This window comes from Papaver somniferum, chromosome 5 (genome assembly GCF_003573695.1).
Source record: "Papaver somniferum cultivar HN1 chromosome 5, ASM357369v1, whole genome shotgun sequence".
Taxonomy (NCBI): Eukaryota; Viridiplantae; Streptophyta; class Magnoliopsida; order Ranunculales; family Papaveraceae; genus Papaver; species Papaver somniferum.
Window position 1 is genome coordinate 43947047 of NC_039362.1, and position 14597 is coordinate 43961643.

The window sequence follows — 14597 nt, forward strand, 5'->3', positions numbered from 1 at the left end:
TGCTGCAATGCAAAAAGCAACTGACAATGACAAAAATGGTTGTCGGGTATTCAGATTAGGATCCGAATTCTAGATTTGGTTTAGGTTCGAAGACAACAAACTCTTCAAACCCACTCTTTGGGGATTCCATAACATTTCGAGTTCCTATAATTTCAGCATCCATCATTCTGGATGCGGACAGAAAGTGAAATGCGGGGTACCAAAATACACCACCAACTATTTATTAGGAAACATGTATGTACAAACTTAAATACAATTCCGAGACTTCAACTTAATGAATCTCAATCAAGGAATAATATTTAGAGTTATATCTCTTTATCCCACAATCAGAAAGTTTACAAAGACAAGTCCGTGAACCTGATTTACGTGTGAGAATACTTGGACGATTCCAAAGATCAATATCCAAGAATCAATCAAGTCGTATCCAACGATCAAGGATGGATGTATCTACTTTGATTAGTTTATGTACAACCTGTGATATTTCAATTATAAAGATAAACAATATAATGCGGAAAAAAAAATAACACAAACACCAGAAATTTTGTTAATGAGGAAACCGCAAATGCAGAAAAACCCCGAGACCTAGTCTAGATTTGAACACCAAACTGTATTAATCCTCTACAGACACTAGCCTACTACCATTTAACTTGGGACTGGAATGTAGTTGAGACCGAATTAAACTCTCACAACAATTCAGTTACAATTGTGTTCCTTACGCCTCTTGAACCCCAGCAGGATTCCGCACAATTGATTCCCTTAGCTGACGTCCTTTATAGCCTAAGAGTTGCTTCAACTCAATTGTAGACTTTAAACCAATCTGCCTCCTAAATATAAGCCTATATGTGTGATTTTTTTTTTATGATTGTAGATCAAGGTGAGACTGGAAATCGATAGCAATAGAAAAAGTATAGCTAACCTCAAAATCCAGACTTATGTTTCCCAAAGAGCAGCCTAGATTATTATTCACCTCACAAGTATTAAACCTGTGGAATCACAAAGTCTGATACGAAGAGAACTTTGCGATTTCTATCTATCTTTTTTGAGTGAGTAGTTCAACAATCAAACAAGATCAGGATACACGAACTATCAAGATAAAAGATAGTTGGACCCGGCTTCATGAATCCATGTGAAGTCTTTTTAGTCGCGAAACCCTAAAAGGGTTTTATGAAAAGGACGACTCTAATTTACAACTAGGACACACAAGAATAGTTTTGGGATTAAAAGATCCCAGTTGCTTGAGGTTCCCCTTATATAGACTTTCAAAGTGTAGGTTACTTTAGGTTTAATCTAAGATAGCTTGGAACCAAGCAAACAATATCCACCGTTAGATGAATCTTTGAAATGGATTAACATATCAAGATTTACACTCTGATTAGGATGAACCGTAACCGAACCGTGTACAAAGACATTGCTCATGGACGGTTAGTCAAAACTAGTCGATTGAACTATAAGATTAATCATTTTCATGTAACACTTAAGACTTTAAGCTTGAATCACAACCATAGGTTATAATGTGATCAGTCATGTCTATATAGTGTTTTTAGAGATTTATTCAAATGTTAATTATCTCACACAAATAATTTTATGTGCATCTGAAAATATTCGACAGGGCAAGTATGTGTACCAGGTACGTGTACTCTTCCTTGTTCGTGACTATATTTATCATGGTACATGTACCGAATATGTGTACCCTTGATACAAATGTACGTTTCTGAACTTACAGAACTTTTCTGGTTTGTGTACCGGGAATGGATATCACGCCAGTTTCAAAACCAACAGTTCTTTTTCGGTATGCATACTAGGTATGTGTACAATTCCAGGTTCACGAGTTCATAGCTTTTTGTGGTACGGATACCTGATATGCGTACCATTAAGTCACTGTCGACATATAGCTACGTCGCTACGTGTACTGGGTACATGTACTACGGCTCCGGACCTATAACAATTTTTCCAATTTGTGAAACTGGTATGCATGTTGTCATGTATCCAGATGTACAGTAGTTTTATATTTCTCTCTAAATCAATTTGAAACATTCCCAAATAACATCAATGACACATATCATTGTTCCATGATGTTTTCGAATGATAATTTTGAATCAAAATTTAGATTGTAAACAATAAATTGTTCTTAACCGAAATTCATCAAGTATGAACAAATGTTCATTAATCTTAGTCATATATACTTCAAGAACTAATTACCAAGATAAACTTGACTCGAAATTCTTGATATGCTTACGATAGTCTAATTATTCATGCGACAACGTCTCATAGATAGAAGGATGAATATAACTTGAGAAATAGGTGGTTCAGTCTTCACTTACCTTTTATTGAAGAAGTTCTCCAAAAGCTTCGATTGGTCTTCTACTTCAAACAGTAGAACGTACAAAAACTCCTTGAATCCATCATGCTTGATTTCCTTGGTTTCTTCAACTCCTTGAATTCTTCGTTACTTCAAGTTGGAATAATTCTGAACGTGTTCAACTCAGCATCGTTGTTGTTGAAGATCCGTAGCGATAACAACTTTGAAAACAAATATTCTCAATCCTCGTTATACAAAAACATAATATTATTATCTTCTCCAAATTTCAATTGTATCACAACTTTGAAGTAATACTATGGTGATATATTTCTCCCTCTTAATTAATACTTACATCTTTTGCATAATAGGTGAAACCTATAGATATTGATCCCCTCCCCCACCCCACATAATGATCCGTAAACCATATGTATGCAGCGCAAAACTACTAATTAATTCTCCCCCTTTATGTCAATAAAAATTGGCAAATGTACGAAAATCATGGGATCGTAATGAATACAACCAAAAGATATTTGAAGATTTAAAGGAATTACATATCAACTTTATTTAGATGACATATTATGAAATGCTTAACGCTCATTTAGGAGATTTAAGATACAAATATCCTCTGTAAATTCCATAGCCACACACCCTACAAAGATATAGCAATTAAGCACAAGTTCATTTAATAACTCTCTCCTATTCGATGTCATTCCCAGGAGAACAACATGAGTGACCTTACTTTAATGAAAAAGAAGGATTTTGTCGGACATTAAAAAATTACATCGATTTGTATCCTGAACATCGACTTAAATTAATCTCAACACCAGTTACGAACAAAGAGATTATTTTAATCGGTATGACTCAACATAAGAAAATCTTACGGAGTGTATAGTGCAGTAATAACACAGAAGTGTGATCACGAGTAGATCGATACTGCGAGAATTTGTCACAAAGTTTTTCTATTTTTAGTTTATAAAAAAAATAAAATAATAGATTTAACTTCTGAGCATGTATGAGATATCGGTTCAATTTACAAAAAGTAAAGGACACATATATCTCATTAGACTTTTGCAATATATTAAACCAATAATGATTACATACTGCAAGTTCATCTTTCAAAAATTCTAGAATTTAAATAAATAAATCTAAAAACATGCAAGATGAAAATCGTTGGAAATAGCTTGTGTAATCACAATATTTACTATACCAAACCCTAGTTATTCTTCTCAAAAGTAAGAATAAATTATCACAAGAAGTTTCCTAGAAATTAGTTACAAAAGAACCATAAATTGTAAGGGTTACTCATTGTCTTCATCATTGGAATCACCCATATAGTTGAAGGTTGAATCTTGTGTATTTCGTTATTGATATCGGGAAATTTGTAGGAAGCACACGTAGTTGTTTTTGCATACCTTTTACCTTGGATTTGATCTTACAAACATCCTTGTAAACTCTTTGAAGAAGACTCAAGGTTGTTAGATCACAAGAACCGTCAAGAGATGAAATAGATGTCATTTTTCTTTTTCACTCGTTCGTTCTCATACGTTTGAACGTACTTCCACAAACCAAAATAGAAGTTCGAATAAAGTTTCCAATCGGACCAATGGAGAATTATCTACATATGTGTTCGATAAGACAAGGAAAATCCAATTTTTTGTTGGATAAGGTCATTGTCGCCATTTGTTGAATAATCCATCCACATATGTCAAGACCTTGAGTACCCATTTCAAGAAAGTAAACTAACTCCGCAAAGTCACGACTCCAACGAGCATCTTCTACCATGGAGGGACAAATGTTTGGAATACCAAACTTTCCAAAGACCTTAAAAGCCATGCTAAGCTCTTCGATAGGAAACTTTCCATCTTTCCAACCAGAACTCTTTCCACGAAGTTTGAGAGAAATGGTTTCACAAGACGGCTTTTCTCCTTTTGTTCTAGGAAAACAAAAATCACCCGTATGAAGATTGGTGATTTTCGAAATTAATTCTCGATTTACTTCAATCTTGTCTCCTTCAATCGTGGTATTAAAACACAAGTTCTCAAGATCAACATCAAATATGTTAGCATGAAATATCCTTCTAAGTGTGTCAAATCCTTCCCCAAAACCATTAAAAATATTACCAAGATTTTACTTATCAAAACAAGATAAATCACTACAAGAAACAAACCTTTCTTCCAATTTCTTCTCTAGAATAAATTCTTCATAACAATCTTTATTAACAAAGATGATTCTAGGTTCCTCTTTTAGATCGAGTTCATAGACCTCCTTGGGATTTTTACTAACGCCTTTAGTTCTTCCCATACTTTATAAAGATGGATCTTACTTGGAAGGCTCCTTTGCAGATGATTGCTCAATAAAAACTCCTTCTTTGACAAACCTTCTTGCTATTAAGAAAATAAGAACAAAATTATGAAGAAAACAACCTTCAATTCACGATGACATCGCACCGGTTCGGAAAACCTAACTCAAACTCAATTCCAGTTTGTGAACACGAAGAAGAAGAATGAGAGTGGGAGTACGCGTACCCTTTTAAATACATTCTAATGGGCTTTCACCGGTTCGAGTACTGAACCCATGAATTGAAGAGAAACCAACATTTTTCTTTTGATATACACAATCATATCAAATTATGATTTCCAGACAAAATCTAATAATTGCTATTTAATAATATCAATATAATGAGACGGTTGATCTTATTCTTAGCTCAATGAAAAAGTTTCTGAGCATAGGAGATATTGATATTCACAGGATTAAAAGTACTATAACTTTTTTTTTGACCTTATAACATCATGAAATTGGAGTCAGCTCGACGATATGTGATGTCTTACTTTTATCAAGATTAATTACAAAAATCATTCCTTTATCTAGAGTCAATAACCAAGTTGTCAGGATCTCAGAAACTTGATAGATGTATCAAGGAACTTAAGCTTATTAAAAAAGAAGAAACAAACCTTTACTGCTGATTGCCCCATCTCAAGAGATAATTACATGATGGGGTGGTGCCAAGGTCTTGTTAACAAGAGGTTGGATGAGCAAAATTCTACAAACTATTCGGGTGTAACAATCTTCCGGTTCTGTTTCTTCCTTCTTGTTGTGATCAAGAGATGGTCTCCCTTAATCATCAGGAGCAGTCAATATCATTGCAGTAAACGTGCAAGATTTTTTGACATGTCGGAATACTCCACACAGAAAGCAAACTTTATTAGTGTCAGAATATCGTACATACTTAACATTTCTCAAACTTTATTTTTACCTATTGATTCTTTATTATCCACCAAGATATTGGGAATCTTGAATGAATTGAGATCATCTTGTGAGACTGAAATTCTTGAGGAAAATAAAGTGTGAATCTTTAAGGAATTCTGGTGTACGTCACATGTTAACAGAAAAAGTTTCCCAAAGTAGTTTCCCATATGAATATACTTTTAGGATCAAACAAAAACAAACTATTAGGTTTGCCGTGTTTGCCTGCTCTGATACCAATTGAAAATGCGGGGGTACCAAAATACACCACCAACTTTTTCTTAGGCAACATGTATAGACAAACTTAAATACAATTCTGAGAGTTCAATTTAGTGAATCTCAATCAAGGAATAATATTTAGAGTTATATCTCTTTCTCCCAAAATCAGAATGTTTACAGAGACAAGTCCGTGAGCCTGATTTATGTGTGACAGTACTTGGACGATTCCAAATATCGATATCGAAGAATCAATCAAGTCGTATCCAACAAACAATGATGGATGTATCTACTTTGATTGATTTACGTACAACCTGTGATATTTCAATTATAAAGATAAACAATATAATGCGGAAAAGAAATAACACAGACACCAGAAATTTTGTTAACGAGAAAACCGCAAATGCAGAAAAACCCTGGGACCTAGTCCATATTTGAACACCAATCTGTATTAAGCCGCTACTGATACTAGCCTACTACCAATTAACTTCGGACTGGAATGTGTGCGTTTAATCTTGATTTTCTTAAGATTTGGAGTTTCATGAGATTTAATGGTGGTGGGGTTGGTTATGGTGGTCGTGGTGGTAGTGATGAGCCTGTTGGCATTGCTGGTGAAAATAAAATGAAGGGGGTTCTGATTTGTAGTGGTAGTGAGTTATGGTGGTCTGTCGGAAGTACTAATGTTGTTGGTCGTTCGTAGCAGGGAAGAATAATTAAAAACACTGAAAGGAGTGAGGGGGTATTTAATAGTTAATTGGGGGAATTTTATCAGGTACCCAATCAAAAAGTTTGGGATACCAAATAAATCATTTTCCTTTATATCATAGACTAGAATATAACCCATGCCATAATGGCATGACTAGATAATAAGTAATTTCATGTGTTCCGATCTTGATTTGTATCGCTCGTCTGCAGTTAGTAAATAACATGACAATTGGTTCTAGTATTTTTTTTTTAATTATCATGTGTTTTAGCCGATTTTATTTTAACATTAAACCGATCAACCACATTTTATAATATTACACGTTTTGTGGTGTTACGGAATTAACATAGTATGTTATTGCTCACCAGTACTTGCCACCACCACAAAACCGTATAAAACCATTTTTTTCCTCCACCACCACCCAGTGGCAGAGCCAAGGGTTGACTAACCTAGTTGTAGTCCCCCTTAAAATTATATTAATAATAACTACATAAAAATCCTTAATTTTATCTTATAAATAGTATTCTAAACCAAAATTTACATGTTTCTTTTAAAAACAAAGTAACCCCCTCAATGTCAATTCTAAATTCGCCACTGGCTCCCACCTCCTGTAGGTTGTTGGACGTAATTCTAATTTTCAATCGCGAACGTCGTGTATGAGGTTTCGATTGAACAAAAGGTCGTCAGTTAACTAGTTTTGTTACATATTTTCCGTATAATATTTTCTTTTGTACTACAATCAATTTCATTCTAACATTAAAAAATCGTAATATTATATGATATGGTACCAAAGATAACAAGGATACCATTTGGATGGCTCAATAACGATCATGAATACTTTGTCATATACCTACCTTTATTAATTGTGTTAAAAACAGCCAACCGCATCTTTCAAAATACAATGGTATCCGTGTTGTAACGACTCAAAATTAATATTTCTGCCACCACATACCAGCACTCACTGCCACTATTTCTTCCACCACCGCCAGGGGCAGAGCCAGGAGTTTGAGAAAAGGGAAGCAAAAAATCCTAGCAAGTTGGATACAGGTGCAAAATGGACTTTGTATCCTATTTTATGATATAAAAAAAGTCCAACAATGATTGTAATTGGGCTTGGCTCCGCTCCTGACCACTACTAATGTCTCCACCTCCACCACTTTATAGGAACCGCCACCGCTATCACCACCCACTACCGTCACAAATGTCTATTGATATTACTTTTGTTTTTATCAAATTTTTTGTTATTGGAAATAAATATTTATTAAATTAATTGAGAGAACATTTATAATTAAAAAATAATAATCATTTATTATGAGGAATTAGTGAAGCACTAATTAATATAGATCATTTATTATGAGGGATTAGTGAAACACTAATTAATAAAGCACTTACAATATATAAGTTGAACAAACCAGTACCGTAGATTTATCTCCCTCCTTGACAAATCTCAGTCGCTCTTTATCTAGCCTAACTTAGCCAAGCTTTGCTTTGTATTCTAAGATGTAGGAATTACTGTTTAATCCAGTTTTTCATGACCCAGTTAATGGCTAGTCCACCCGTGAAAAACATTTACTCCCTAGTCCAAAAACTTTGTGGAGATTGTAAAGTGTGTTTTCTGAATGCCTAAAACACCCTTCCAGATCTAATTAGTATCAACACAATACACATGTAAATGTTACTAGTAGTATGTTACTATGTACTAGTAGTATCAATATGGTGATACTACATATTAATATGTACTATACTAGTAGTAACAAAAATATGTTACTAGTAAATTAGGTAACTACTTTACTAGTATACTAGTGAACTAGTTTACTAGTACTAACTAGTATACTAGTAGTACCTAGTAGTAATATGTAATAACTAGTATGTAGTAACTAGTAGTAATATGTAGTAACTAGTATACTAGTATACATACTACTAATAGTAATATGTAGTATCAATATGTAGTAACTAGTAGTAATATGTAGTAACTAGTATGTAGTAACTAGTAGTAATATGTAGTATCAATATGTAGTAACTAGTATACTAGTAACTAGTACTTTACTAGTAGTAACATATGTAGTATAACATAACAATATATTAATATGTAGTATCAATACATAACATAACAGTATCGATATGTAGTACATAACATATTGATATGTAGTATCAATACATAACATAACAGTATTTATTTATACGCAGTACATAACATATTGATACTACATATTGATATGTATTATCAATATATAAATAACAATATTTAGTTATATGTAGTCATAACATATTGATATGTAGTATCAATATGTCGATACTACATATTGATATGTAATATCAATACATACTACTAGTATGTAGTAACATACATAGTGTTATATGTTAGGGTTAGTAGAATAATTTTACTATTTTCAAAACTTTTTTGGACTAACGAGTAAATATATTTTCCCGCTGGACTAGCCATTAACCCGGGTCGGATTTAGTGGACTAAACAACAAAGTTCTCAAATTTAAGCTCGTAACGCCTTTCCTTCCAGGTGAAAACCCGCAAACTGCCCATGTTTTACTGGAGGTATTTCATAAAATTGAAAGAAATTCAGCGCAACATAATCAACCTTCGGGAACATTACCTTCAAACAGCTGAAAAATCACTTTCCCTTCCTTTTTAGGAGTATTACGGACTCCACTGTTTGATGTTAAGTCTTTCTCAAACAACTTCTCCATTTAACAGGGCCAACACGCAGTTGATGATTCCGACTCAGGTATAACAGAAACCATCCTGTCCGTTTCAAACAAATTCAGGAACAAACTGAAAGTAAATGTCTGCAAAGTACCATTTTGGCTAATGTACTAGGAAAATCTTCATCAATCATGGGCAATTTAGTATCTAAGGTTCCAATATTTTGACTGTAATTTTCGGATAACAATGTGAGTACCCCAACTTCAAATTTCAGAATAACTTACTACGTGCATTTTTTGTTTACTCCAATTATATTACTTACAGGTTACAATCAACATAGCTATAGATGGAAATCTAGACAAAGTTCAGAGAACAAGCACCAGCAGAGAAAACGACACCTCGCCGAGTGTATAAGATGTTCAGATAGAAATGCTGTTTGGAACCCCACGGCCAGTTACTCCCGGTTCAGAAAGTGGAAGTAGCAGTTCATATGGAGGAACACCTGCACCGTTTCTGTTCTTGAGACTTGCATCACAATTTCGTGCCTTTATTATTTCTTCTATTTCCTCCAATCTAGTTGAGAATTTTTGGAATAACCTTAAAATTTCAGTGTCATTGATCCAATGACAGTGTAAAAGATGAATCTGGCCCAAATATTCTTCGTCAGGGGAGTGAGTTGATAACGTGTCTTGGACTGCCATTACCTTTGTGGCTTGGAGTTGAGTTGGAATTGAAGATAGAAAAGCTAGTTGTGGGTTTTGAAGGAAGCAGTCATAATCTGGATCTTCTTCAACAGGAAGTAATCTCCTCATTAGGGTAGGACGATTTGGCATATATCCTCCGAAGGGGTACTGTCCAAAGTTTAAAGCTGCATGTTGTCCTGAAGCTACCCATATCATTGTTGTAAGTATGCCGGATAAGTCTTCTTTAGTTTTTAGTTTAGGCCACCAGCGTTCATTTCGCTTGTCAGAATGGCCTTTGTTCTTAATTTCATCCCACCAAGCTTGGAGTTCGACATCAGAAGAGATGCTGTGATTGTCGGAGTAGAAATGATCAACGTAAGCTTCTACCCATTCTTCAATGGCAGACCAAATTAGAAGTCCGTCAGACGCATAAGGGTAGTCCTCAATTACGAGTTTGACGCCACCGGGCAGCGAAGGGTCCTCTTCTGCCATTCCCCTGTTGTTTACCATCAAATATACAGAGTTGAATTGACCAAAGCACTTGCATATTTTGCTACTACTTTAAGCAAAAAAGACATACTACAATTTTTTTAGAAAGCCTACCTCCGAATCAAGTCTGCTGGTAGTCCCTCCATGTCAAACCTCCACATATTCTTGTAAGCTGCAGAGCTCAGCTCCATTGAATACTTTCCTGGGCTGAAACAAGCTTCAATAATCCCTCCTCCATTGATCAAACTCTGTCGGGCCAGTGCATTGATTTCCAATGTGTAACGCATATGAGGGTGCAGGAGTTTATGAATGGGGTGTACTGAACTAAGTTGCCTATGAGCAGCAATAATGTAAGGCTCCGTACAGGCATGAGTCCTCAACCTGTAAAGACCAAATTTCAACTTGTTTCACATATATAATGTAGACTGACTTGATATACAGAAACAAGAAAAGTTTTTCCGAATTATGGTGTACTAATACTGAATGGCGGTACCAATGGTTCACCAGTTGATGGACTCCGGCGTCATTTGAACATACATGAGCTTTGGCGAGTTTCCATATCCAGTACGTTGTCGCATCATGTTTGTGAATGTAGACACGTCTGTTATTCGGTGAAGAAGGTGTAGGGGGGAGTGAAAGTTCAATCGCTATTGGATTTAGACCGGTTTCGGTCTTGAAGAAAACACTTCTAGAAGCATAAGCTTTTCTCCCTGGCAATGAGTTCATTTTCTTGATGAAAGGCAATAGCATATCATGGTAGTCAAGCATAAACAAGCTTTTGCTCTCTATTGCCTGCATTATGAATCAACAGAAACCTGAGACAGAGGGGGAGAGAGAGAGAGGGAGGGAGGGAGGAAGGGAGGGAGGGAGGGAGACTCTACCTCTTCAATAGTCATCCCACCGAGTTGACCCTCTATTAATTCTTTAGTCAATAACGACTCTGGAGGACCATATACCGCCGGGTCTAGTTTGCTGAGAATTGGAAACTCCTGCAAGATTTTTTACTTAAGCATTTGGAAGGAAGAAGGGAAATCGTCTGATAAGAAAAAAAGGATCAGTATCAAAGAAGCACCTTCAAAGCTTCAATGTTAACAGGATTTACACCTGCCAAAGTCTGTCGTGCAAACTCATTATCACGTAGCCATGAAAATCTGTCCCCTGTGATCAAAGTTATGTAAATAGTGAGCTAGAAAAAAGGTTTTGTACCAAGCTTAACCATAAAAAGAGATGTCAACATTCAAAAGAAGCAATGGTCATACTATACCTGAGATAATGGCTGGGATGTCATATTTGAATAATTTTTGACCTGCTGACAAAGCCTTATTCATCATCATCGGAAGCAGCAAGTTGTCAAAGATTGATTTTGTCTCTTGGTCACAGTTCACAGGAACACCATCACTATACAACTTGTCTATCTCAGAAAAGCATGTAAATGGATTATCAGAGCTCGACAGAGTAGCAGAGAGAGATGGTATTAGATTGTGGAGCACAGCTTTCAAACGCCCCGCAGAGAAAGTTGCTTGCTTAATCTCCTCGAACGTTTCATCACGAGGAACATAAACTGGATGGGGTTTCTCTATTCTACTCTCTGAGTAAGGATCTGGAGCATATGGAGTTTACGATACACTAAGGTGACTAATACGAAAATGAGAATCGAATCCAGTTCAGAGGAACAAACAGAAGAAAAGGAAAATTTGCAGATCTTCGACACGCTCACAAACCTGATTTAGTTGGAGGACGACCAGTCCGACAACGCCTAGGATATGGCCGCTCTTCACCTGAAAGCACCGGCCTAGCAAGATCATCATCCTTATCTGGATTACCCAGGTCATTGTAAGGAGCATAATCATAAATTCTGTCTGAATGTTTTCTCTCCCCTTTTCCATTGCCTCTAACACTAAGCAAGTCTTCACGTCGAAGATCCCTCATACCGGCTGGCGTTTGAGAGGGAAGATAAGCCTATGTGGGATGTGGAGGTATCATGTAATCAATTCCTGGCCAATCTTCATAAAGAGAGTGAGCATAATATTTGGTTCTTACCTGATTTCTGAACACGATTCTGCTTTGAGCATTATCATTTCGGGACTGAACCCAGGAATTCGCAGAGAAGAAGATGGGTCCATCACTAAAACCATGAACCACGATTTCCACCAAATAGAATTCCTTGTTATGAAGGTTAGTAATCAGAATCGCTCCGGGGTAACCAAAGTCGGAAGGGACCACGAAATTGGCGACATATTCAAGATAACTTGAATGCTCCAATTGCTTAGGAGCCCAATCCCTTACTGATGTTTCTACACTTTTACCAGAACCGGTCACTGCAGCAACAGAAAAAAAGAAAATGATGATATTTAGAGAAACCAGCAGCAACCAAAAGAGAAGTTAGTTGCCACCAATAGGCATAGCAATGACCCTGACAATCATACTTCCAAAAACAGTTAGTAAGAAGGACTACTAGAAAGAGAGCCCATGTCAGAAAGACATCACAAACAAAAGCAAGAAACTTATGATTTTTGAGGAATCTAATTCAAGCATTTTATCTCACACAAGACATCAGGACTAAACCTAATCATTTCAACCACAATTAGGCAAAAGTTACAGTAAATTTCCTTTAAAAGAACCAATGACAAGTTGACAAACAGGAAGAAACTCGATCATTATTGATCGTATTTAGCCTTGACCGGAATTTACAGCCGGCTTTGGGCTGCATTCCCAAAAACCCATCTCGAGTAATTTTATTTACAAATCGAAATTATATTTCAAAGTCGAATCAAAATAAATTTTTGAGATTTAAAACTAACCAGGATCTAAGTCTTCACTGATGAGCTGAACAACGATCCCTTTACCAATACCATTAATAAGTGCCTCCCAGTGATCTTCAATCTTCTCAGTAAGTTTCTCTTTCATTTTCTTCCTAATAGTAATTGCAGCCTTCACATCAATCATAGGTGATGATGTTGCCAACCCATTTTTCTGTAGAACCTTTGATGATGTTGTTACTACATTTTTATCTTCGCTACTACTGATCACAGCTCTGATTGAACCAGCCCCAGACAAAAATCTTGAATTTTGAGTAGTCCTTTTGCACCCATACTTGTCTTTAGTTCCAAACTTAGTTGCTTGATGAAATCTGGTAAGTGGATTAGCAGTGATCTGTGTTTTCAAAAGCTTTGCCATGTTCACAACAACAACATTAACTCATGAGTCTTCTCTCTATCTATCTATCTATCTAGATTCTGATCTTTGAAAAGATTACACCAAGAGAAGATACTTAGAAATAAATGTCTAGAGTTTTTGATGGTTCTTTCTTTCTTTATTGCGAGAAAGAAATAATTATGGAGTTGACAGCCACTGCTAGTCGTTGAGCAGACAAAAATACTTATATTACCAAGGAGATAGGGAGAGAGAATCCCGGTTGTGTCATCAACAGTGCACGAGCTTAGAACGTGAAAACCGTGTTTTTTACATGCATAGTATATAGCTTCATGATCAACTATGATTCAAAACTTAAAAAACATTGATGAATGAACATTTGAAAACTTCAAAACAATGCTAAGAAGATGCCTCACTACATAAGAAGAAAAAACAAGAGCTTCGATTTCAGAATGTGTAAATTGTGATAGTTGATGATTTTAACAGGGATGAGTTCAACACTGAGGGAACTTTGCATTTCCATTCGCAATTGTCTCGCTTAAGCATATGTTAATGCAAATCCATACGATACTGCTTTTTATACGAGTCGGCAGCCGCTAAACACAACTAATGTTCCTTAGATTCTTAACTAACTATTACCCGCGCACCCATGATTTAATGTTAGATATCCATCATTCTCACCACGACCTCAGATTTGAAATAACCACAAAGGCTGTCTACTTTGTTTTATTTAGAAAAATATATTTTGCTTAAATTAATTAATATGACTTCCAGAGATTACTATAAAATTGAGGTGAAAAGTCTTACTTTAATTTTCATTTCAGTGGAACTGACCAGACCCTCGAAAAGACAAAAAGATTGGTTCAAAATCTTTAATTTTTTAAATGCAAATAAATAGGGAGGTCGGAAAATTTAGAGTTAGGTAGGTATGGAAATGGGAATAAGACATATTGATAAATGGAATAAAACAGTACAAAAGTCGGCAGAATCAGAGAGATCGAGTTCATTCGCTGCATAGAACAACCTCCACTGACGACGGGAAAGACACCAAAATCTTGCACCAATTTTGCAAGACTGCTGATTGGGGGTACCAAATTACTAGGAGGTGTGCCAATATGTATGTAGGACAAAATACATATTGTTAAGGGATTGG

At 35.7% G+C, this 14597-nt stretch overlaps 1 protein-coding gene across 1 annotated transcript; it reads right to left on the bottom strand.

The window, feature by feature from the left end:
• Positions 1-9317: 9317 nt before the first annotated feature.
• On the bottom strand, positions 9318-13967 carry LOC113281479 (lipoxygenase 6, chloroplastic-like). Its single transcript, XM_026530240.1, has 9 exons — positions 13093-13967; positions 12332-12609; positions 12013-12250; positions 11556-11891; positions 11364-11449; positions 11173-11280; positions 10785-11083; positions 10406-10672; positions 9318-10298 (listed from the first exon to the last, which is right to left on the bottom strand). Exons 1-9 carry the CDS (start codon positions 13466-13468, stop codon positions 9539-9541), a joined length of 2748 nt encoding a protein of 915 aa, XP_026386025.1. The 5' UTR covers positions 13469-13967; the 3' UTR covers positions 9318-9538.
• Positions 13968-14597: the final 630 nt, after the last annotated feature.

Coding starts and splice junctions, on each gene's coding strand:
- LOC113281479 (XM_026530240.1), bottom strand. CDS start 13,468: ATGGCAAAGCTTTTGAAAACACAGATCACTGCTAATCCACTTACCAGA. Junction 11,892..12,012: donor TCGTCCTCCAACTAAATCAG/GTTTGTGAGCGT, acceptor CATATGCTCCAG/ATCCTTACTCAGAGAGTAGA. Junction 10,673..10,784: donor CATCAACTGGTGAACCATTG/GTACCGCCATTC, acceptor TGGTCTTTACAG/GTTGAGGACTCATGCCTGTA.